Source organism: Pseudochaenichthys georgianus, chromosome 9 (genome assembly GCF_902827115.2).
Source record: "Pseudochaenichthys georgianus chromosome 9, fPseGeo1.2, whole genome shotgun sequence".
In the NCBI taxonomy this organism is placed as follows: Eukaryota; Metazoa; Chordata; class Actinopteri; order Perciformes; family Channichthyidae; genus Pseudochaenichthys; species Pseudochaenichthys georgianus.
Window position 1 is genome coordinate 46,734,210 of NC_047511.1, and position 24,978 is coordinate 46,759,187.

At 42.5% G+C, this 24,978-nt stretch overlaps 1 protein-coding gene across 1 annotated transcript; it reads left to right on the forward strand.

Annotated features, from left to right (window-relative positions):
* Nucleotides 1-765: 765 nt before the first annotated feature.
* Nucleotides 766-24,978, forward strand: LOC117452245 (zinc finger protein 79-like). The gene is made up of 2 exons (XM_071204312.1): nt 766-943; nt 22,493-24,978. Exons 1-2 carry the CDS (start codon nt 766-768, stop codon nt 23,575-23,577), a joined length of 1,263 nt encoding a protein of 420 aa, XP_071060413.1. The 3' UTR covers nt 23,578-24,978.

A 24,978-nucleotide genomic window follows, 5' to 3' on the forward strand; every position in this document is an offset into this window, starting at 1 on the left:
AAAACACGTTCAGTTTCCTTTTGCTTTTTGTGTCTCCTGTTCACCAAAACATACCCATTTTAGATGGAGAAAGAAAGTAATCTAACAGTAATCTGATTACGTTACTTTTTAAAGACACGTAACTGTAACTGTATTCGGATTACTTTCAGAGCCATGTAATCAGTAATCAGTAACTGATTACATTTACAAAGTAACCCTCCCAACCCTGGCTATATGCCATACATTTTTGCACACATTCACAGTAAGTCTCACTTATTCTGACAATGTACTTAACCCCAAATAAAATAACCAAATAAAAAGAGTTGTTAAATAATAGTGAAGTCACGTTGTAATAACAATAACTCATCTCTCTCTCATTTTATTTTTGAGCTTTGCCAAAAGCCACTGTGTCAATGTTGTCCTACTTGGGTTGCCGTCCGGAGTTGTCCAATATGGCGGACCATCTCGCACATGCGCACTTTAGATCGGGCAGAGCTGCAGATCGGGTAGTGACAAGCGTCTCGTCGCTACGGTTCTCTCTCTCTGTGTTCCAGATAAAGTGTGTGTGAACTCCAGCACTACTGATCCATCATCTGTGTGTCTGGATAGACCTCTGAATGCTCTTTTTTCTGGAGCGTTTACCTCGGACTATAGGAGCTAGCTTAGCATGCTAGCTGGAAACTCGTTAGCAACACTAGTCAGATTGAGAGTTTGATGGAGAGAGAAACGGTGTGTTTAACGGAGTCTGCAGGAAAAGGTGATCTAGTAAACATGAGTAAAGTCCAAATGCTGATGTCGTTGAAGAAGCAGCGACTCACTGCTGCTGCTGAAGAGATATTTGCTCTGTTTGAAAAAACGATAGCAGAGTACGAGGAGGAGCTGTTTCTTTCCAAAGAGGAGAACGAGAGACTCCAGAAACTACTGGACGCTGTTTTACAGCCTCAGCTTCGGATACACAGAGCAGGTCGGTTCCCTTTACTCTTAATTAACACTTTAAACTCTTCAGTAACACTTTATTATCACATTAATAATAACACTTTAGACCAGGGGTCACCAACCTTTTTTAGGATGAGGGCTACTTTCAAAATATAAAACAAGTCGTGAGCTACTTGTACTCCTCTTTTGTTGTTGTTGTTGTTGTTGTATATATTTAGCACATTTTAACATTATTATATGCTTACCTTTAACTTGTGTGTGCTGTTTGGGTCTGTGGGACCCGTTTTCAGTGTTTACTAAAAGAAAATGTATTCAATTTAATTATTTTAACCTGCTTTATTTGGGGGGGCCTCACATCCCCCAGGGGGGTCCGGGGTCATGCACCCCTGGGAAGATTTTTTTTTAAATGTTGAAGTGAAATGCATCAATCTGGTGCACTTTGAGCACAACATGAATTTGTGGATACAGCTCTCAACACTCAGATGAAAGGGAGCTGTATACTTTTCAATAATCCAAACATCTTTAGAATGTGATCACAACCAATAACAAATCATTTAAACTTGTTTATTCTTATCTTATGTTACATAGTTAGCATTCTTTCTTTTTTATTTATGCATATTTTACTAATCACTCCTCTTTTAAACTGTTTTTAGTTTTTTGTACTGTCCTATAGTACACATTGGAATGATTTCTTACTTTATCTATTAAATAGATAAAGTAAGCTATTGCAAACTAGACTGTCACGGTTTCTGTTCAGTTACCGCATCACACCTCACGCGACCACAGGCCTGTCGTCTGCAGAGTTGATGATGTCAAGGATACTCAGATCTGCATTTGACCTGCTCCTGCCAGATGTGAAAACAAGAGTGCAGCTAAAACAGAAACAGTCCCATGACACAAACCGGAAACTGAGAAGTTTCTCACGTGGAGATAAAGTGTTCATCAGAAACTACTCTTATGGACCTAAATGGATCCCTGCGGTCATCGAGAGCTCATCAGGTCCAGTGTCATATACAGTGATCATTGGAAGTGGTCAAGTCGTGAAGCAGCATTGTCTTTATTATGATCCCCATTAGCACTAGCATGAGCATTGGCTATTCTTCCTGGGGTCCTCACACACTCAAAACATACATAAACATACAACAAAATTAAAACAAATCAAAACGGCTCATAATTTCATGCAATTTACAGTGAAATGAAGTGAAAACTAAAATGGTCATCCAATTATCGCCACCCTAAGGCCAAACAAAAGCAAATGCAAATAAGTGTACATAATAATATATGCATACATAGCCACAGGCACAGTTCAAATTTACTTTGTAATACGTAAATAATTTTTTAGCAACCTTTTGAAATGTACTTGAGAATGTTCCTGAATGATGTGAACCGGTAAAGAGTTCCAGCTGAACATGGCTCTGTACATGACTGTTTTCTGTCCCATATTTGATTTAGATTTGGGTAATACAAACCTTCCTTCTATTGTATGTCGTGTTTGATAGTTATGTTGTGCATATTGCGCTATAAACCTTTGTGATAATATCTGGTGAGTGAGTCACTGTAATATTTCTGACAACATTTAATAAAATATAAGTTGACTTCTGTCTGACGGTTAACCATTTCATTGTCTCCAGCATTTCAGTGACTCTGGTTCTGTAGGAGCACTGGAGTGCACATCGTGCTGCCTTATTTTGTGCTACTTGTAGTTTGTTTAAATCTTTTTCAGCAGCACTAGACCATATAACCAAACAATAATCAAGCTGCGACAGAACCAAAGCATCCAAAACTTGTCTACTGACATCCATAGGCAAATATTTTACAATTATTTTTACAAGTGACACACCCCTTCCCATTTTACATACAACATTATCAATTTGTTTAGACCAAGATAATTTATGATCCAGGGTTATACCTAGCAATTTTGTCTCCTTGACCTGTTCAATTTCAATATGGTTTAAATGTAGTTGCAATTTTGGTTCACCTTTTAACTGATGATTTGATCCTATTAATAACGATTTTGTTTTTCCCGCATTAAGTACCAATTTATTATTTATGACCCACTCTGATATCAGTAGTAGATCTTTATTCATAACATTTGTCAACTCTCTTGTAGTTGATGCTGCATAATATATTATGGAGTCATCTGCATACATTACAATTTTAGCTTTTTCTAACACTAATGGTAGGTAATTTGTAAAAATAGAAAATAAAAGTGGTCCCAAACAACTACCCTGAGGTACTCCACAAGTGACTGTTTTCATCTTTGAGAGACTTCCATTAAAAAAAACCAGTTTGACTTCGATTTGTCAGGTAACTTTCTAACCACTTCAGCGTTTCAAAATGAAAACCATATTGTTCCAGCTTGTGTAACAACAAAGAATGGTCAATGACATCAAAAGCAGAACTAAAATCGAGTAGTACTGCACCCACTAACTTCCTATTATCTAGTTCACCCATCCAGTCATCTGTCATTTGTGTTAAAGCGGTGCATGTGGAATGGCCAGGTCTGTAAGCATGTTGATACACAGTATTAAGTTTGTTACCTTCAAAGTATTTTTGTATTTGATTGAAAATTATTCTCTCCATTGTCTTTGCTAATGCTGGTAATAATGGGAAATGGCCCATATCGGGATTCTGCTGTGCCTGTTAACTGTTTTGGACTATGAGAAGATCTCTAGTCATTCTGAGAAGACTACTGGATTCAGGTCTGTTCTGCCACCCGCAGTGGGCATCCCCTGCAAAGGTTCAGATGTGTTGCTCAAACAATTACCGGGTGCCTTGTCACAGTCAATCTGCTCGACAAAATATGTTTGTCTTTTTTATTTTCCTGCAATGATGGTTCTTCAGGACTGCTTCTTAAGCTCTAATCACACTCTCGCAGACTTTTCCGGTGTTTCTAAATTAGATGACAATGTATGTGTGTCATTTAAGAGGAAAAGATGCCTGGTTTTTGTTGTTGTTATTACTGTCAGGAAATGTACAACCTAACCCTGGTCCGCCCAGTAGTAATAGTCAGATCGCTACTCCTGCTGATTTTAAAGCTAGGTCTGGGTTGGGTTTCATCCACTTGAATGTGCGCAGTCTGTTAGGTAAACTAGATTTTGTCCGTATCGGGGCAAAATCGACTGACGCTGACGTCATTGTATTATCAGAAACATGGCTAAACAAGTCTATTTTGGCCTCTGACATTGCCTTAAATGGTTTTAATGTGTATCGTACCGACCGGCGTTGCCATTTATGTTAAGAATAAGTTCAGTGTAACCAGTGGTGTAGTGGGAGTTGGACGCAGGGGTACGCCGTACCCCCACTTATTTGGAGCATGATCTTTTTTTTAAGTCTAATAAATATAAAATCATTGCCAGTGTTATCAGTTGCAAGTGTGTATTTGTTGTAATAATGACAAAAACATAATACATTTCACAGTAATTATAATACAAAAAAAAACGATTTCCTTAAATAATTATGATTAGTCATCACGCTCGTGCCCCTGCGGAGAGCTGGGGGTGTGTCAGTGACACACCCACTGGGGAGAGCCAGCTCGCCGCCCGCCGATTTTGCGGCAGTTCTTTCCCTCAAGAACGCTAAAGAAAAAGCTCTATAATGGTAGGCAAACATTTTTTACTTGACTTCTTTTCTAAAAAGAATATAATTCACAAGAAGAAAGAGGCTAGCAGCACCGAAGCTACAAGTGAAGCTGCTACTAGTACTACATCATCAGAAGAGCTGCCTAAAGACGTGGATAATGCTAGCACTAACGTTAACTATAGCAACGTTCCCCTAGCTAGCTCAAACTCACCTTTCCCAGATGCATGGACGGAGGAGATGTGGCGGAGAAAACAAGAGGCATAGGCCTACCCGTGGATAGACTGCAAAGCTGGGAAACTGGGCTGCAAAGTTTGTTCATCCATTTTGGATTTATCAGTCTTCAAAACACTGTGTGTGTGTGTGTGTGTGTGTGTGTGTGTGTGTGTGTGTGTGTGTGTGTGTGTGTGTGTGTGTGTGTGTGTGTGTGTGTGTGTGTGTGTGTGTGTGTGTGTGTGTGTGTGTGTGTGTGTGTGTGTGTGTGTGTGTGTGTGTGTGTGTGTGTGTGTGTGTGTGTGTGTGTGTGTGTGTGTGTGTGTGTGTGTGTGTGTGTGTGTGTGTGTGTGTGTGTGTGTGTGTGTGTGTGTGTGTGTGGCGCTGTCTGCTTATTTGCAATGTAGGCTAGGCCTAATCAGATTAATTTCAAATCCAGATTCAGTTGTTTGCATAAATAGGCTATATTTTTCGTTTCGTTTATTTAATAAGTTAATTTCAGGACAACTTTGGGAATTTTGTTTGTTTGTTATGAGTTTTAAATAGATTGAGAGAGAGAGAGGTCTGCTTAGTTGCAATACTAGTTTATGCAATTTAGGCCTATACATTGTTTATGTAATTTATGTGCCAGTGTGTCCATGGTTTTGAATCTGTGTGTGTGTTGAGCGCAGCGCCGTCTGCTTTTTGCATAGTAACAAAAGTGGGACAAAGCATACCGTTAGTTTCTGTGGACCTGTCTGCCCGTTTTGTGAGTGCACTGCACGCGTGCGCACTTGTGTGGCATTGTTTGGGATTACCTAATTAAAATAGCGTCCCCCCAGTAAACAAATCTCCACTACACCACTGAGTGTAACCACATTAGTTTCCAAATCGATCAGTAAACAATTAGAATTTTTAGCCATAAATATAGAAGTGGCAAAGGGTCAACAGGTCATGGTGGTGAGTTGTTACAGACCCCCCTCAGCTGGCAAAGACTCCTTGTCTTCACTAGCAAATCTTTTATCACAACTAGACTACAAGGAAATAGTGCTACTTGGAGATTTAAACTGGGACTGGTTAACTGCAGTGTCAGAGGATTTTAAAAACCTTTGTATCTCTTTGAATGTTACTCAGATTGTTGACAGTCCTACTCGCCCAAATATTAAGTCCCCTAATAAATCCTCCCTAATTGATCTCATTTTAACTAATGTTCCCCATAAATATTCATCTGTGGGAGTATTTGCAAATGATCTGAGCGATCACTGTGTTGTAGCCACAATTAGGGACACTAAGGTCCAAAAGGTTAAACCTCGCATTATCATTAAGAGAGACAAAAAACATTTTGTTGAGCAGGGTTTTGTGCATGATCTGTTTGATTTTGATTGGGGTAAAATCGATCTGTGTGCTGATGTGGAAACCGCATGGTCTTATTTTTATCTTGGTTTTATGGAGATCATGGACATGCACCCCTGCGTACATTTAGAGTAAAGGGACGAGACAATCCTTGGTTTTCTGCTGAGCTGTCTAGTCTCCTTCATGAGAGAAACAAGGCCTGGGCAAAGGCTAGGCAATCAGGCTCAGAGGTAGAATGGCTGCGTTTTAGGCAGCTAAGAAATAGCTTCACTTCACATGTCAAAAGTGCAAAGTCGAAGTACTATTTGTCAGTTACCACAGAAAACCTAAATAATCCTAGGAAATGTTGGAAAGCAATAAAATCGATATCCACCGGTGAGATCCGTAATGAGCTACCTCCGTGCCTTACCACAGCATCTGGCTCTATATCGGACAGGGCTACTATGCTAAATTGCTTTAATGAGCATTTTGTGTCCTGCGGTTCTATGTTTGATTCTGTGACTAACTCTGCTTCTGTGAACACCCCAATCCGTGACTCTGAACAATGTGGTCTGGAAAACCCTTTCAGTTTTACTCCTTTTACTGTCAATGTTGTTCATGAAGCCTTATCTAAGCTAGATCCTAGGAAACCGGCTGGCCCGGACAACTTAGAACCTTTGTTTTTAAAGATAGCTGTAGATTTTATTGCTCTTCCTCTTACTACTCTTTTTAACCTCTCCCTCAGCAAAAATACAATTCCAAAAGTATGGAAATCTGCTTATGTCTTGCCTTCACTATAGGCCAATCTCTAAGTTGTCAGTTCTGACTAAGGTGCTCGAATGACTTGTGAGTGAACAAGTAAAGAAGTTTTTATGTATAAATGATATCCTGTCTAAGCATCAGTCAGGATTCAGAAAGAAACACAGCACCATCACTGCCACAATGAAAGTGGTAAATGACATTACTAGTATTTTAGATAATAAGCAGAGTTGTGCAGCTCTGTTTATTGACCTTTCCAAAGCGTTTGACACCGTTGATCATCGCATTTTAAAGCAGAGGCTACTCAGTATTGGCATATCCAGCATTGCAGTGGGGTGGTTTGTGAACTACCTCTCTGAAAGGTCCCAATGTGTTCACTTTGATGGGCTGTCTTCTGAGTGGTTAAACATCACTAATGGTGTACCACAAGGTTCTGTTTTAGGACCACTTTTATTCTCCATATATATTAACAGCGTAGGTGATAATGTGGATGAAGCTACTTTACATTTTTATGCGGATGATACTGTGATGTACTGTGCAGGTCCCTCCATTAAGGAGGCTGTTGTTAAATTACAGGCTGTTTTTAACACTATTCAGACTCAGCTCTCTGAATTAAAGCTTCTTTTAAATGTGGATCAAACCAAGGTAATGCTCTTTTCAAAAGCTAAAAAGACACCAGATTCTGTTTTTGATATTGTAACTACGCAAGGAACAAAACTTGAAGTTGTTGCCTGTTACAAATACCTTGGTATCTGGCTTGATGATTGTCTCTCTTTTAAACCTCATGTCAATAACCTGCTTACAAAACTGAGGGTTAGGCTAGGTTTCTTCTACAGGAACAAGTCCTGTTTCTCATTTGAGGCCAGGAAAAGGCTAGTCACTGTGACCTTTTTACCTGTGCTGGACTATGGTGATTTGATATATATGAATGCACCTGCCAATTGCCTGGAAAAGTTAGATGCTGCGTATCACAGTGCCCTGAGATTTGTTACTAACTGTAAAGCACTTACTCATCACTGTACCCTGTATGCCAAGGCAGGTCTGCCTTCACTAACTGTACGGAGGCTCAATCACTGGTACATGTTCATTTCTAAAGCCATGTTGGGTAAACTACCTTTTTATATCTGCTCTCTGATCTCTCGACGAATTGAAAGTACGTATTGCCTGAGATCTCATGATGTTGTTTTATTAAATGTGCCAAGTGCTAGGACTGTCTTAGGGAAGAAAGCTTTTAGATGTGCAGCTCCACTAACTTGGAACAGTCTGCAAACCTGTTTAAAACTGAGCACTTTGGTTCCCCTGCATCACTTTGAAACTCGGCTGGGTGACATGCTGTTTGATACTCATGGTACCTGTCACTGTGAATAGAGTTTTGTAAACTGTACCCTGTACATTATGTTGTATGTCATCCTTATTGTTGTTCTGTTGTTTTTATGTTACATGTGTAACTAATGTCCTGCAGGTCACCCTGAAGAAGAGATCTTTTGATCTCAAGGGGCTTTCACCTGGTTAAATAAAGGCTACAAACAAACAAACAAACTTATTGGATGGCTCTTTGTACCAGAAAATGGTTCAGCTGGATTTTTTGGAAGTGGAATAATGTTTGCTATTTTCCATGCCTGTGGGCAAATACATTTATCAATACTCAAATCTATAATATGACAGATAGGCTCTGCAACAAAATTAGCAACATATCTAAGAAATGTACCAACTAAATTATCCACTCCTGGTGGTTTATCATTACATTTACCTAGTAGACATTCAACATTTGTAATTGTCACTTTTTTTATTTTAAATGTACACTTCTTATTTTTCATAATTAAATCCTTTATTAGAAATGTGGAGTTACTATTTATAGTTTGATTCATATTTATCCTCAAATGTTTTACTTTATCAAGAAAATAATCATTCAGATGATGAGCAATTTGTACTGGTTTTGTCAAAAATGTCCCATCCACCTCAAGATATGTTGAGGTGGATTTTGGCTTACGGCCCATCATGCCATTCACTAAACTCCACAGTTTTTTTCTTGTCATCCTTTATCTCTTTAATATTATTTCCATAATACAACTGTTTTTTATTTGTATTTAATGCTGTAACATAATTCCTTAACCTTCTATACATTTGCCCATCTGACTCATAACTTGATGAGAGAGCTACATTTTTTGCATCATCTCTTTGTTTCATTAAATCCCTTAATTCCTCATCTAACCAGGGTGCTCTAAAGTTCCTTACAGTCTGTTTTCTAAGTGGAGCATATTTATCAATCACCTGCTTGAATAACAAATTAAAGACATCAAGAGCATCATATGGATCGACTTTCTCAAAAACATGTTTCCAACATATTTTTTGAACATCCTGTATAAATGACTCTTCACTAAAATATTTCATTGATCTCCTCACAATTACTTTTGGTCCAGCTTTTGGCACCTTTGTCTTTCTCATGATAAGTTGCACTTTTTGACCCATCTTTCTTTATGCATATCCTAGTAGGTTTAGTCACCATTTGTACCAAGTTACATGTATTAATTATTGTCTGCAGCTTGTTTTTAAGGGCACAGTGCAATATAGTCCAGTCAATATTTAAATCTCCGATAAAATAAATCTCTCTGTCAAGATCACAAACTTTGTCTAACATTTCACATCATTTGTCTAAATAAATTAAGTTTGCATTTGGAGGTCAATTAAGTTTGCATTTGGAAGCATGTGGATCAAGTAAGAGCCAGATTGACAGACACCGTGCCCTTAGAGCCGGTGCTGGACTCCCAACAGAGACACTGTCGTTCCAGTGACAATCAAGCAAGAAGGACCTCCTGCAAGTGAGCCAGTGGTTCTGTGTACTCCGGTTCCGCCGGACTTGCCTGCTACACCCGTGGTGAGATGTTCAGAGCGCGAGAGACAACCACCTGTATACCTGAAAGACTTTGTTAAATAGATAAAGAGATGTTCCATTAATAGAGCAGCATAGTTCTCTGTTCTCACTTTAAGGAAATGTTTAGAATGTTAATCTTTGAAAGTGAAATGGTTTATGTCAGTACCTCGAAATGTTGAGTAACGGGAGTATTGTTAGCTTAAAGGGGGGGAAATGTGGTATCTTACCTTGTGTTATTATTACATGTCATTGCATTTGTCCAGCAGGGGGCAAACTCACTCTTGGTATTAAAAGAGCCTGTTGTACATGCTCCCATGAGGAAGTCCCGGTAGCATGTTACCAAAGTAAAACCAGTTCTATTTCGTATATGGCTTCGCCCTCTAAGGCTATCGCTATTGGGTAATCCCCCTGCGCCCCCTCGCAGCAATTTTCCAAGGTATTAAGAAGGTCCACAGCAACGACAACATGAAACACCCTTTAATTTACTGAAACAACATGTCGGGAAACCCCCTCAAGGTGGCCCCATGCATAGCGTGCCATAAAATGCTGCTTCTTATTTTAAGTTTCGTTGCCTTGCTCCGCTCTGTGGGGGGGGGGGGAGAAAGAGTTATCTGCTGGTGGACTACCTGAGAGATATACAGCAGGAGAACACGCCATCCACCGCGGAGAATAAACAGGACAACCATGCTCCGGGATCTTCTTCGCTGCTTTTGGTGTATTTTGTGGCGGCAGCAGCGCCACTTACAGGCCTGGCATATGTACTACAGCATTTCCAGCATTTCCAGCGGTCTAGTGCGGACACGTTAACGAATCGATTGCGTGTGAACGGAATCCTTTTTTGCGTTTGCGTATGCGTTTTACTGTATGCGTCCTCGTGGGGCCGGGGTCTAAGCCAAACTATATCCGGTCACAGAGATCTGCTATTTTAAAGTAAGGTCAACACATATCAACCCTAAATATAGTCTATATTAAGAACGAGAAAAGTCTTAACATATATATATCGTTTTTTGTAAACGTATGACAAATGTGTGAGGGTGATGACGTCAGAGCATCATCCTATGTGCCGGGCTTAGCCCCGGACAGCCCCAGCCCAATTTAACCCCTGGGTATTTGTGAGGGAGCTCCTATATGGCATTACCCCACTGAAGCTCACCAAAGTTTAATATAGTTCAAAGTTTTGTCAATTGTTTTGTTTATTGGTCAAATACTGGTTTCTTATGGTTTCTGAGGAGTTTACTGGAATGAAAGAGTACAGAAGCAACAAAGCAGCATACTGCATTAAACCTGACCTTCACAGAGAGGTTGAAGTTCATGTGGAGAGGAGGCTTCAGTAATCTGTCTGCACTCTGTTTAGTTGTGCTATCTTACAATCAATATAGTAAATGTGAGGTAAAGTGTGTCGCCAATGTAACCGGTTAGAACGCGAAGTTGCGATGAGGTCTTAAAATGTATGAAAAGGGTCTTAAAAAAGGTCTTCAAAGGTATTACATTTTACTTCAGGATTCCTGCATATACCCTGGTCCCTCATGTGGCTCTCGGATGGCATTCGCCAGCATGTATAGCTGGCTCCAGCCTGCTGAGCGCCCACAGCAGCACCAACGCCCGCAGCAGCTGCGGCGTCCACGCCGGCCACAGGAGGCCGCAAGCGGAGAGACGCCCACAGCAACCGCCTCGGCATCAGACTCGCCCTTCGGTGGCTGCAGGGGCGAGACAAGGTCTCCCGGCGGCGAGTCAAAGGAGAGTGAGGCTCCCCCGCTCCTGGTCTGCTCCGCGAGAGCCTCCGAGGAAGCAGAGCTGGTAATTAAGCCAGCTGCCACTAATCTGTTGATTAATTAGACATCAGGGCTCCCTGCAGAAGCCTGCTGGTTTTAACCTATCGGTTAATAACCTGCAGAGCTCGCGGCATTCCTCTGTCCGAGATACGCCTCCTACACACGGTCATAATAACCCATGAGCGCCGTTATAACACCTCATGTGGACAGCACTGCGCACACCTCCACTCATCCCCTGAGCGTGTACACGCCTCATGATGACAGCCGGAGTGACGCAGCATGTGGAGGCTTCCTCGCAGCCCTTTTGCCTCACGGGCGGCGAGGGCAATGGCGTGGCTCGTCACCATGACGACCATTACAGCAGATAAGCCAGAACGGGGGAATGAGCAGTATTCCAGGCTCAGTGCCCCCAGCGGCAGCGCCCCCAGCGGCAGCGCCCCCAGCGGCAGCGCCCGCAGCGCGACGGCGTCAGCGCTCGCGGCAGAAGCCTGCCGGTTTTAGAGCTCGCGGCATTCCTCTGTCCGAGATACGCCTCGTACACACGGTCATAATAAACCAATGAGCACCGTAACGCCTCGTGTGGACAGCACTGCACACACCTCCATCCATCCCCTGAGCGTGTACGCGCCTCATGATGAGAGCCGGATGATGTATCGTCAGTTAGCTGAGATTATTGCCGTTAATCTGGTATAACACATTAATAGTTTGTTAAATATTAAGATCCCCTGAGACACAGTATCGTGAAAAAATTAGTTTTTACATTACGTTTTTTATTAATTGAACAACAGAAAAATAATCGTTAGATTAGTCGACTAATCGATCAAATAATCGCCCGATTAATCGTTTTCGAAATAATCGTTTCCCCCCAGCACTACAGGAAACACTCCTGTCCTCCCAGAAGCTATGTCTTGCGCTCCAATCGGAGCTGCAGGAACTCCTGTTGAAAGAGGCTATTTCCAGGGTTCCTCAAGGGGAAGAAAATCAGGTGCTGGAATGTGTTCACCAGGACGACTGGTTCACTTCCACCTGAAGGAATGCATACTTCCACGTACCCATCCCGAAACACAGGAAATAGCGTTTGAATATTTCCTGGCTCCTCGCATTTTTTGTTTATAAAAGGCTGGAGCCACTACACAGAAGAGGGATGAGAGTGTGTTTTCCTCTGGACGACCTGCGATTTGCCGGCTCGCTCCAGGGAGGAAGTCGCTTTACAGACGATACATTCGTATCGCATCTGTCAAAGCCTGGGTTTCATAATGAATTGGAAGAAAAGCTGTCCTCTTCCCTCTCAGACAATCATTTATCTGATAGTGGATTTAAACTCAACCAGCAGCAGAGCGCGGCTCTCGCGGCAGCGAGTGGAGGAACTGACAACTTTCCTCCGGGATGTCACAACCCACACAGCCCTCTCCGTGACGCAGCTGCTCGGCGTTGGCGTCAGCTGGTCACGTGATGATCCAGAGGTGGTTCATTCGCTGCAGAAGCCTGCTGTTTTTTACGTTTATAAACTGCAGAGCTCGTGGCATTCCGCTGTCCCAGATATGCCTCCTACACACGGTCATAATAAATCCACGAGCACCATTATAATGCCTCGTGTGGACAGCATACACACACCTCTCATCCTTTTGGGCGTGTATGCGCCTCATGATGAGAGACTGAGTGAAATGCAGCGTGTGGAAACTCCCTCGCAGCCCTTTTGCCTCACAGGCAGCGGCGGCGATGGCATGCCTCGTCACTATGATGACCATTACGGCACATCACAGAGAAGCCTCTCCCCCCAGCAGTTCCATGGGATACAAGAAACACTCCTGTCATCCCAGGAACAGTGTCTTGCGCGGTTTTTACCCCCGCTATTTTTCTAAATCTCGGAAAAGAATGGGGGAGTCGCCCCGTTGCTGTACAATCAAACGTGTTGATTTGCACAGACAACAGGCCACGGCTCTGGAAGCAGCCTACCTCAATCTCCAGGGAGGAGTACGATCTGCGCATCTTCTGAACGCAGCCAGGCGGCTGCTGTTCTGGGCGCGCACACACGTTCTCTCCATCAGAGCAATGTATATTCCCGCGAAATTAACAGAGGGGCTCGCAGAGCGCTGCAGCCGTTGTATGGAGACTCAGACCTGTGTCACGCACACTGGCGCCTCAGTGGGATTTGGCTCTGGTGTTACGCGCACTAAAGCAAAGCCTCATTTGAACCTGATCAGGTTCCCCTTAAACTGTTCAGCCAAAGTAGTACTACTTTTGGCTCTAACAGCAGCGAGAAGGGTGAGTGATTTGTCTGCTCTCTCTTGCGGCTTTCACACCAGCGCTTTTCCCTTTCTCGCTCCGAGCGGGAGCTTTTCTGGTTCAGCTCAGGTTTCCCTTTTCTGCTCCCACTCTGTTCACACCGCCCAGAGCTGCTGCGCCATGACGTCACCGTTTACGTGCCTGCTTCATAAAATCCAAACCGCGCGTAAATCCCTCACATCGACAACAACAACAATGGCCTAGGGCTGGGCGATTTTTTCGGTTTTCACTATTAATTTGCATTTTTACTTTCCTACGGTTTGTGAAATGGCTGAACCAAAAAGTCGCGATTTTAAAACATTTCTAGACTCCGCAGATTTGTTTTGCTTTAAGGGACTCCGTAGTAGCTTACTCTCTCACTTTCCAGAACGCGCACAAAACTCAGCCACATTGCCTGTGACTCCCCGGTCTGCAGCTCTGCCCGGTCTGCTGTTGTTATGCTGTGTTCGTTGTTCGTTGTTGAGCATAACAGAGGACTCAGACATTGTACATTACATAGAATGATAGAACTAAACACGCCTTTTCTCCTCCTTATCTCTTTCATGACTTTTCATTTAATATGGTTTTGAACGCTGTAATCAATACTCAATACAGGAAAAACTTCACGGCTGGTTTCATTTCTGGTAGTTCCGGTTGTTGTCTCATGCTACCCACGTCTGTAAACAAACTTATTCAAATAAACTGTACCTTCATTTAATATTCAGCAATAATAATATCTCGACGTCTATACAGTAGTTGTAGTGTTGAAATCAGTAGGTTTCGGTGTGCAACACTCCGTGTCATATCGCTACTAAATTCACCTCTATAGTAAATGGTATATTAGCCACATGCTAAATGCTAACCGGAGATGAAGGATTTTCAGAATAAAAGCTTAACAATTGCGCACGAGAACTTCTGTTTTTTCAGTATGAAACAGCATTTAAACTGACGGTATGTTTAAGGTACTTTATGCCATCAAAAACATTGATTTTAATTTATAACACTGTGCACATGTGCAGAGCTGCAGATCGGGTAGTCACATAGCCTACTACAATCACATTCACCGCTTCACCGACAGACGTACCATAAAAATGTCCACGAACACAGATGAAGAACTCATTCCTAAAAAAGGTGCTACTTCAGTTGTATGGAAGTGGTTCGGGTACAAGCGGTCATACATAGAACAAACAACTGTTCTGTGTAAGGTCTGTAGAAAAACAACTTCCTAGAAAGTTAAAGGGATGTTATTTTGTTTGAGGGTATTTTTTTATTATTCATTTCATTATCATTATTTATTATTTGTTGTATTTCATTTTACAAGTTTTTTCAGTGATGGCCTACAAGAGATTTTTTTTGCAGTTTGATTTAAAAAAAATCTTTGCACATTAATGACAACCAAGTGCCGTGGTGCTGTTTTTATTTAATTTTTTTTATTCTTCAACAACTGATTTGTTCACATAGGCTTCACTACTTGGTAATCTCATTTATTTGTATTGTGTTAATAAAGAAAATATGTATTTACATTTTGCCTTGGTCTGGTTTGTTTAGAAAAAAACAGAAACAAATCGAGGTTTAAATCGAAAATTGTCCATTAGTTAGAAAATAAAAAAATCGAGATTTTATTTTTAGGCCAAATCGCCCAGCCCTACAATGGCCGATTGTATTGAAGCGCTGTTCTCTTTGGTTATCCTCTTACGAAACGAAATGGAAGGCATCGGACGACCTTACAAGGGACTACTTTACTTGGAACTTTACTTGGAACTGTTGTTGTTCAGGAGGTTGATCCCGCCCATGCCCCCGCCCCCGCCTCAACGTAAGAGAGACGTAAGCGACGCCGCCTCTTAGCTCCGAAGCTCTTGCCTCTAGACCGACAATTTTTTGGAGCTGGAAGTGAACCGGATTCCGGAGCTAATGCGGCTTTCACACCAGCGCTTTTCAGTTTCTAGCTCCGAGCGGGAGCTTTTCTGGTTCAGCTCCGGTTTCCCTTTTCAGCTCCCGCTCTGTGCACACCGCCCACTGGCGCCCCAGAGCTGCCCCTGCTGCGTCATGACGTCACCGTTTACATCGCTGATTTGCTCCCCAACGGCAGCTCACAACAACAACTGCGTCGGGTCGATGATCGTATTGCTTTTAATCACACGAAGCCAGAATAAATTGAATAACGACTTCTCCAACCTTATACTTTGCTCCAGAGTGCCGTGGTTCATTGTTTATTAATGTGTTTCTGCAGCATTTACCGCCGCTGCAGTGCTGCTCTTCCACGGGAGTTTATTCTCCCGTTAGCTCCCGGTTAGCTCACACTGCAGCGGCCGCTCTAAAGTATTCACTGTCCGACTCACACAAGCAGCTGATGCATATCCCCAGTTCCCCTTAGCCTAAGTGAATGTGTGTCCGTCTGAATTGACACTGTTTGGATCACAACGCTGTTATGAAAGTTTCTCTGGTATAAAACGGGTGATGTTGGCATAGCAACCGAAGCTAAACTGACTACTTGCATCCGATAGCTGCAATAATACAAAACAACACGTCTGCCTCTCTCCACAATGATCGATAACAGTGAACGGATGGTCAAAGTAAGGTACAAATAAACAGAATCACACGAAGCCTGGTTAGTGTTGCCTGACTTTATAAAGTGTGTTTATAAGTACTACTGCTTGTAGGCAGGCATAACAGTCGACCCATGATCAGGGGAGGTGGGTTTAGTTTCCTGCACGCCTCGACGTAAGAGAGACGTAAGCGACATCGCCTCTTAGCTCCAAAGCTCTTGCCTCTGGACCGACAATTTTTTGGAGCTGGAAATGAAGCGGATTCCGGAGCTAAGAGCCGGCGCCGCTGCGGTGTGAACAGGAAAACCCGGCACTTTTCAGGCTCCAGCTCCGAGCCGGAGCTGAAAACGCGTTGGTGTGAAAGGGGCATCTGTGGCTCCGTCAGATCTCCGGATCCAAGGAGATGGCAGTTCAGCTGTTTTACGCCCTAACCCGGCTTCATGCCTAAGGTCATCACAACTCTTTTAGGTCAAGAGTGATCACCATGGCTGGCTTATTCCTCCCTCCTTACAGGTCGGAGGAAGAAGCCACGTCTCATCTCCTCTGTCCTGTGCGCGCGCTGTCTTGCTATGTGGCGCGCACGGCGGCCTGGCGCCGTTCTCAGCGCCTGTTTGTGCACTATAGAGAGCGCTCGATCGGGCAGCCTCTGTCTGCACAACGGCTGTCACACTGGCTGTGTGAGGCTGTGTTGCAGGCATATGTCTCCTCTGGGGTGGAGCCCCCGGAGAACATCAATGCGCACTCCACCAGAGGAATTTCCTCCTCCACGGCTTTGCACGGAGGAATGTCAGTGGACGATATTTTCACTGTTGCATTTTCATTTCATTTCATTTCAAACCTTTATTTATACAGATAAATCCCATTGAGATCATTGATCTCTTTTCCAAGGGAGACCTGTTCAAGTAGTTCCACATGAAACATAAAAGCATAAACAGAACAACAAAAGGACATCATCCAGCATCATTTACAAAATTATCCACATAAGCAGGTACCAATAGCTTCCGATTGACTAGCATCCAACCGAGCTTTAAAAACATTTAGTGGCACCAGATTGTTCAGTTTCCATTTAATTTGCAGACTATTCCAAGACAGAGGAGCTGCGCATCTAAAAGCTGTCTTCCCTAAGACAGTCCTAGCAGTTGGCACATTTAATAAAACCACAGCATTCGATCTCAGGCAATAGCCACTTACAATTCTCGGTGAGATCAGGGAGCAGATATAGGATGGAAGTTTCCCTAGCATGGCTTTGTATATAAAAATGTACCAGTGACTGAGCCTCCGTACAGTTAGTGAAAGCAAACCAGCCCTTGCATACAGGGTACAGTGATGGGTTAATGCTTTACAGTTTGTCACAAATCTCAGTGCACTGTGATACGCAGCATCTAACTTGACCAGGCAATTGGCAGGTGCATTCATATAGACCAGATCCCCATAGTCCAGCACAGGTAAAAAGGTCACAGTGACTAGCCTTTTCCTGGCCTCAAGCGAGAAACAGGACTTGTTTCTGAAAAAGAACCCTAGCCTAACCCTCAGTTTTTTTAGCAGGTTATTGACATGAAGTTTAAAAGAGAGACAATCATCAAGCCAGATACCAAGGTATTTGTAACAGGCAACAACTTCAAGTTTTGTTCCTTGCGTAGTTACAATATCTAAAACAGGCTCTGGTGTCTTTTTAGCTTTAGAAAAGAGCATTACCTTGGTTTTATCCACATTTAAAAGAAGCTTTAGTTCAGAGAACTGAGTCTGAATAATGTTAAAAACAGCCTGTAATTTAACAACAGCCTCCTTAATGGTGGGACCTGCACAATACATCACAGTATCATCCGCATAAAAATGTAAAGTAGCTTCATCCACATTATCACCTACGCTGTTAATATATATGGAGAATAAAAGTGGTCCTAAAACAGAACCTTGTGGTACACCATTAGAAATGTTTAACCACTCAGAAGACAGTCCATCAAAATGAACACATTGGGACCTTTCAGAGAGGTAGTTCACAAACCACCCCACTGCAAGGCTGGATATGCCAATACTGAGTAGCCTCTGCTTTAAGATGAGATGATCAACGGTGTCAAACGCTTTGGAAAGGTCAATAAACAGAGCTGCACAACTCTGCTTATTATCTAAAATACTAGTAATGTCATTCACCACTTTCATTGTGGCAGTGATGGTGCTGTGTTTCTTTCTGAAGCCTGACTGATGTTTAGACAGGATGTCATTTGTACATAAAAACTCCTTTACCGGTTCACTCACTAGGCGTTCAAGAACCTTAGCCAGAACTGACAATTTAGAGATGGGTCTATAATTGTTTAATAAGGTGGCCTCCCCTCCTTTCAGTAAAGGCAAGACATAAGCAGACTTCCATACTTTTGGAATTGTATTTCCATACTTTTGGAATTGTATATCTTGGTCTTCCCCCTGTTCATTTATTCATTTTTATTTGAGGGATGTCTCCCATTCCTCTCTGACTCACCCTGTACTGGGTGTCCTGTCGGAGTGAGTGACGTCAGGGAGCCAGCTGTGCGCCTCTCTCCTGCCTCTCGGCATGCGGAGAGCTGCCCTTTTCCCCTCTTATAGGAGGGATGTTCCTTTTTCCTCTGACACACTTTGTGCGGAGTGCCTGGTCAGAGTGAGTGACGTCAGGGATCCAGCTGGGCACTCTCCTACCTGTCTGACACGCAGAGAGCTGCTGTTCCCCCTCTATGATCGCTGGGCAAGGTGGGACCTTCGTCTCTACTTTCTCACAGCGGCTGGTATGTATTGTTCCCAGCCTTCACCCCGTCGGGAAGATAGGCATGTTTTGCTATGTTCCAGGGACGGTGATGCGCCATTACGCATGGCACAACAGGCAGGGGGTGTTATCGAGCAGGTGTGTCTGTGCTTCTAGTGCCGGGCAGACCCAGTGGGGCGCAGACTACATCATGCTTCGCCCTTAACCCAATAGCGATAGCCTTAGAGGGCTAAGCCATATATGAAATAGAACTGAGGTTACCTACTGTAACCCAGCTTCTATGACTAAATGGCGCAGCCCTCTAAGTGCTGGGCCCCACTGGCTCTACGAATAGCTGAAGAAAAGTTATTTTGTATGGAAGCAGATTGCCGGGCCTCCTTCCTATTTATACCGGAAGGATGCCCGAGGGTGGGGCCCACCTTGCGGGTGGGCGTGGACTACAAGTTTTCAGTGCTGCGCGGGGGCGCAGGGGGATTACCAAATAACGATAGCCTTAGAGGGCTGCGCCATTTACTCATAGAAGCTGGGATTACAATAGGTAACCTCAGTTAAACCTACTCCTATGATTTGGACATACAATTATTGATCACAAGATACAACAATGGGACTGATGTGTTGTGTAGAATCTGCCAGAAGGATAATCACGGTCAAACTACTTATGAAGCGGGAGGTGCCACATTGCTTTTCTTCCCGACTGCAACGCTGGTCCCGCAAATCAAGCAAGAACGTGATTGGTCGATATTCATTGTGGGGGTGGGGGAGGAGGGGTGTTAGATAGATATAGACTTGTAGTAAGTAGATAGAGTTCTCTATGATTTAGGTTTTGTTTATGCATAGGGTAGATTCTTTTGATTACATTTCCTTTTTTGTTTTGTATATTTTATACATTTTGGATTTGCTTGGTGAGCTATTTAGAACATGCCCGGCGGGCGACTCACGTTGCCCCTGCGGGCGACTAAGTGCCCGCTGGCACCGTGTTGGCTATCCCTGCTTTAGACCCTTTATCAGCACTTGCTGCAGATAGTAGATCCTGAAGTAAAAGTACAAACACCACACTGTGAAAATACTCCATTACAACTTAAAGGTCCCATTTCATGCTTTTCCGGTTATTACCCGTCTCCTTGTGTGTTATGAAGGTTTTTATGCATGTAAACGGTGTGCAGAGTCAAAACTCTTAAAGTACACCCTGTAGCGAGTAAAACTCTAACACAGAAAATACCTCCCCAAAACGCCTCGTTGGTGATACGTCATTGTCCATTTGATTCTTCCGGGTACGCATGATGTCATCCGTACCCAGAACGAAATGGACCAATCCGTGGAGCCGTTACGTTACGTCGGCGGAGCCTTTACGTTAAGCCCCCGCTGATTGGTCCAAATTGACCAATCCACGGACTTGCTTGCAGGCTGATAACAGACAGTTGGGATCGCGGTGAAATTCTCTCTGCAGACCCATTCTCACAGCGTTTATCAACCTTTTTCTTACTCAATATCAAGCCACACTTATTGTTTTTACTTCGGCTGTGACTTTGTGTGTGCTCAGGATGAGTTTGGCTGTGTTTCGCTGTGTATCGCTAAACAAGGAAATCACACCTTCATGGAGCTCAGCGCGATTCACAAAGTCCCGACTGGTCCCGACCAATCGGAGCACACTGGGCTCACAGGGAGGGGGGGGGGCAAGGGCTGCAACAAGCCGTTTAGTGGAGAGAGTGAATACTGCTGAATACACATACTTTACAGAGATGCTGTATGCGAAACCAATGTGAGTTTGGAAAATTGCACAGTATAAATCTATTCTAGTAGACCTCAACAATGGAATTATGATCAGTGGAAATGGCCATGACATGGGACCTTTAAAGTACTGCATTCATATCTTATTTAAAATGTATGCAAGTATTATTAGACAAATGTACTTTATTATAATAATTATAATTTATTTTACGGAAGAGCAAACCTACCAAAATTAATATATGTATAAAAACCTGATGTACTTTATGATTCTGTTTTCTTCAAGGTGGTGTCTTCCTGGTCGAATGTACTTATTGTAAGTCGCTTTGGATAAAAGCGTCAGCTAAATGCAATGTAATGTTATATATATATATATATACAAAAAGTTTGGACACATCTTCTCATTTGAAGTTTTTTATTTATTTACAAGACATCAAAACTATAAAATAATTATCTAGTAAACAAAAAAGTGTTAAAACATCCAGAATATGATTTATATTTTGTTGGCTACAGCAGAATGATGTGGGAACCACTCATGCAGAAACCATCCGCTCACCTTCTCTGCGTCTCACCCATAGGGCTTTCACACGAACGTGATTCCCGTTCTAGCTCCGTGATAGAGCTTTAATGGTTCGGAACCGGTTTTTCTTTTCAGCCCCCGTTTTGTTCACACCGCCCAGAGCCCAACTGGTGCTGCCGCTGCTGCGTCATGACGTCACCGTTTATGTCGCTGATTTTCTCCCCAACGGCGTTACGGCGCTCACTACAACAACAACAATGGGGGAGTGCGTCGGTCGATGATCGTGTTGCTTTTAATCATACGAATTAAATTAAATAAGGACTTCTCCAACCTTATACTTTTCTCCAGAGTGCCGTGGTTCATTGTTTATTAACCTGTTAAGCCCCAAAGACACTGTCTCAGGGCTTCTTAATATTAAAAAAACTATTAATGTGTCACTAACCCTCCTAACGGGAAGAAACTCAGCTAACTGATGATATGAACCATTTTTACCGAAACAAAACACAAGTCTCACAAGAAGGGTCTAAATGAGCCCTGAGCAAAAACATGCTAATGCACTTAGCACAGAAAAAGCTATACCGATCGATATACTTATTGGATCCGCACAAACAAGCTAAGATAACATCCTGAGATTCCACAGATTATAGAAATATATAAGTATCATCACTGAGCGATTAGAACTCGCGACAGGGGAAGCAAATACAGACAACACACAACATAGCTTTAGGTAGCAAAACACGGAGATATGATCACCTTTAGCTGTTATTCTGATCAAAAGTTGTGTTCAATGGCATTAATACGAGGAAAAACGCGGCTGAAGGTTAATCCATAGGTTAATTCAATGTGTCTGTCACTTTGAAAAAATTATTGATAATCCATAATTCCATTTTTATGCAAAAATCAGAGAATACATATTAGCTGCTAATGGTAGCCACCAGAGGTTAGTGCAGCTTCCGGTTTTTGCTACATGTCACTCTCACTCCTTATTGGTAACGTGTGTGTTGGTATGTGGAACTTTCCCTCGATTCCATTGGCTCTAGCGGTTAACAAGAGATGTCAATCATCAAAATCGACCAAAAAAATCTATATTGATTCTGACTTTTCTACATCCAACTCACAGGTTTATCATTGCTTTGAGAAAAAAGATTATTAATGTAACCCTTTTAGAATGGAAGATATGGTCATTTGTTCTGGGAATGTCATTTTCGAGCCTGAAACCTGAAAAACAGGCTCGGGTTTAACAGGTTAACAGTTTTTTCTGACTGTGTTTCCTGTTTCCTGCAGATGTCCAGCTGCTGGTGGTGGTTAAAGAAGAGGTTCTCCCTGACCAGCAGGAGTGGAGCACCAGTCTGGACCAGGAGGACCCAGAGCCCCCCCCACACATTAAGCAGGAACAGGAGGGAGATCAGCTTCAGGAGCTAGAGGAGGCTGATATCACCAAGTCCACATTCACTCCTGACCCTGTGAAGAGTGAAGATGATAAAGAGAAACCTCAGTCCTCTCAGCCTCATCAAAGACAAACTGAACACATGGAAACAGAAGCTGATGGAGATGACTGTCGAGGACCAGAACCAGCCAGGAACTCAGATCCAGAGAGCAGTTTACAACCAAAGACTGAGGACGACACTGGAGACTCTTCTGAACCTGACACTGAAGTCAGTGCTGATTGGAAGGAGACCAGAGAACCTGCGTCAGGCTCAAACTCACTGAAAAATAGACAAGAATCTGTCAGTGATCCACGACGTAGTGCTGGAAAGAAACCATTCAGCTGCTCAGTCTGTAAGAAAGCTTTTTCACAGAGTGGAAATTTAAAGGCACACATGATAATCCACACAGGAGAGAAACGACACAGCTGCTCAGTCTGTAAGAAAGCTTTTACACACAATAGAAATGTAAAGGAACACATGAGAGTCCACACAGGAGAGAAACCATTCAACTGCTCAGTTTGTGAGAAATCTTTTTCACAGAGTGGACATATAAAGGCACACATGAGAATCCACACTGGAGAGAAACCATACAGCTGCTCAGTTTGTGAGAAATCTTTTGCAGCAAAAAGAAATGTAAATGGACACATGAGAGTCCACACAGGAGAGAAACCACACAGCTGCTCAGTCTGTAAGAAAGCTTTTTCACAGAATGGACATTTAAAGGAACACATGAGAGTCCACACAGGAGAGAAAATATACAGCTGCAATGTTTGTGACAAAAGATTTAAATGGCGTAGTAATTTAAAAAGACACAAGTGTGTTGGTCATCAGTCCTCACAGCTTAATGAAATTCAAACTGAGGATAACGGAGATGCAGAGCCTCCAATCAGCAGCTCAGCTGAACACATGGAAACAGAAGCTGATGGAGAGGACAATGAATAAGTCTTATGACAGTTCACACATGAGAGAAATCTGTCTGACTGGATTTGGGGGTTTGGGTTTGACCGATTATCGGCCTGGCCGATTATCGAGGCCGATATTCCGCATTTTACAGATTATCTGTAATTGGATTAACATTGCTGCACAACGTTCATATAAGACTTAAATGAACTCCATCTTTATCAACAGAAGTGGACATATGTTTAATGTTTTTGTCATACTGCTTTTCTGATTCATACGTTAACCACTGACTGTTGATGAACAATTTTATTTTAGATTGAGGGCTCCAAGTTTCCATATAGAGATATAGGATGATTTGATGTATTGTTCTTTATTTCTAAATGTTTTGTATCATTGCTATCCTGTTAATGAGCCCTGTTTTACATAAATGTACCTGTTATCTGATGTGTTTGCTTCTGTAACCGTAAGGGAATACATTTTCCTATTTTGTATCCTGATGACCTAATGCCGTTACATGTAATACGTTACTCCCTACGCCTGATTTCACCCACCTGCAACCGATTCGCTAATAATCACAAATGTTCATTTATTCGACCCCTTGACTCGACTATTTCTTGTTTAATAATCGTTACTTCTCCTCAGGACCAAGTTCCCGTGTCCTGCCTTTCACCTGCTGATCACCCACTGCTCATTTAAGGTGGACTGACCTTTACAATGGACCAGCTATTCTAAGTGTCTTAATGCAAAAGGTTTTGTAAAGTGACTCGAGACCAAAAACGTGCTGTTGGGTTGTGTGCCCTCTGCAGGACAGTGTCTGTACTGAAAGATTGTTTATGAAATGAGAGCTTCACTCTGTTTTTGTTGTCCAAACGACGCACACAGAGCGATACGTCTTCTTTCCAGCAGATGGCATAAATGTTGCATCTTCCAGTTCAACTGTCATCCACATGATAATGATTCAAAACAGCAATGTGTAAGATATGGCTCGTAATTGACTATTTCAACAGAATGTGGAGAGGTTACAGTCTTGAGGCCATGTCCAATATGTTTATGTTTTGTTTGATTAAATGTATTGAAATGAGCATTCAATGACTAGATTATTCTATATTACTGTCATTACATCATGGGTTTGCATTGCAATATTAGAACACATAAAACCCAACTTTATTTCTTCTAAGTTGTTCATTGTTTAGAAGTCTGCTGTGTTTCATCCAAGCTTCCACTTCGTGCTCCGATAGTGCTGAAATCTCTGTTATATTATATGCTTTACCTGCTCCATTAACACAAGTGTAATTCACTGGACAGAGACAAGAGATCCAGAGGAGAACCAGAAGATAGTCCGTATAGAGCCTTTGGTTTCTGAAAAGTATCAGGGATAGAAAGACAGGAAGGAGCCAACAGAGTTTGTATTTTTAATATTCAAGCTCTTCTCTTAAGATATTA

Coding starts and splice junctions, on each gene's coding strand:
- LOC117452245 (XM_071204312.1), top strand. CDS start 766: ATGCTGATGTCGTTGAAGAAGCAGCGACTCACTGCTGCTGCTGAAGAG. Junction 944..22,492: donor GCTTCGGATACACAGAGCAG/GTCGGTTCCCTT, acceptor TGTTTCCTGCAG/ATGTCCAGCTGCTGGTGGTG.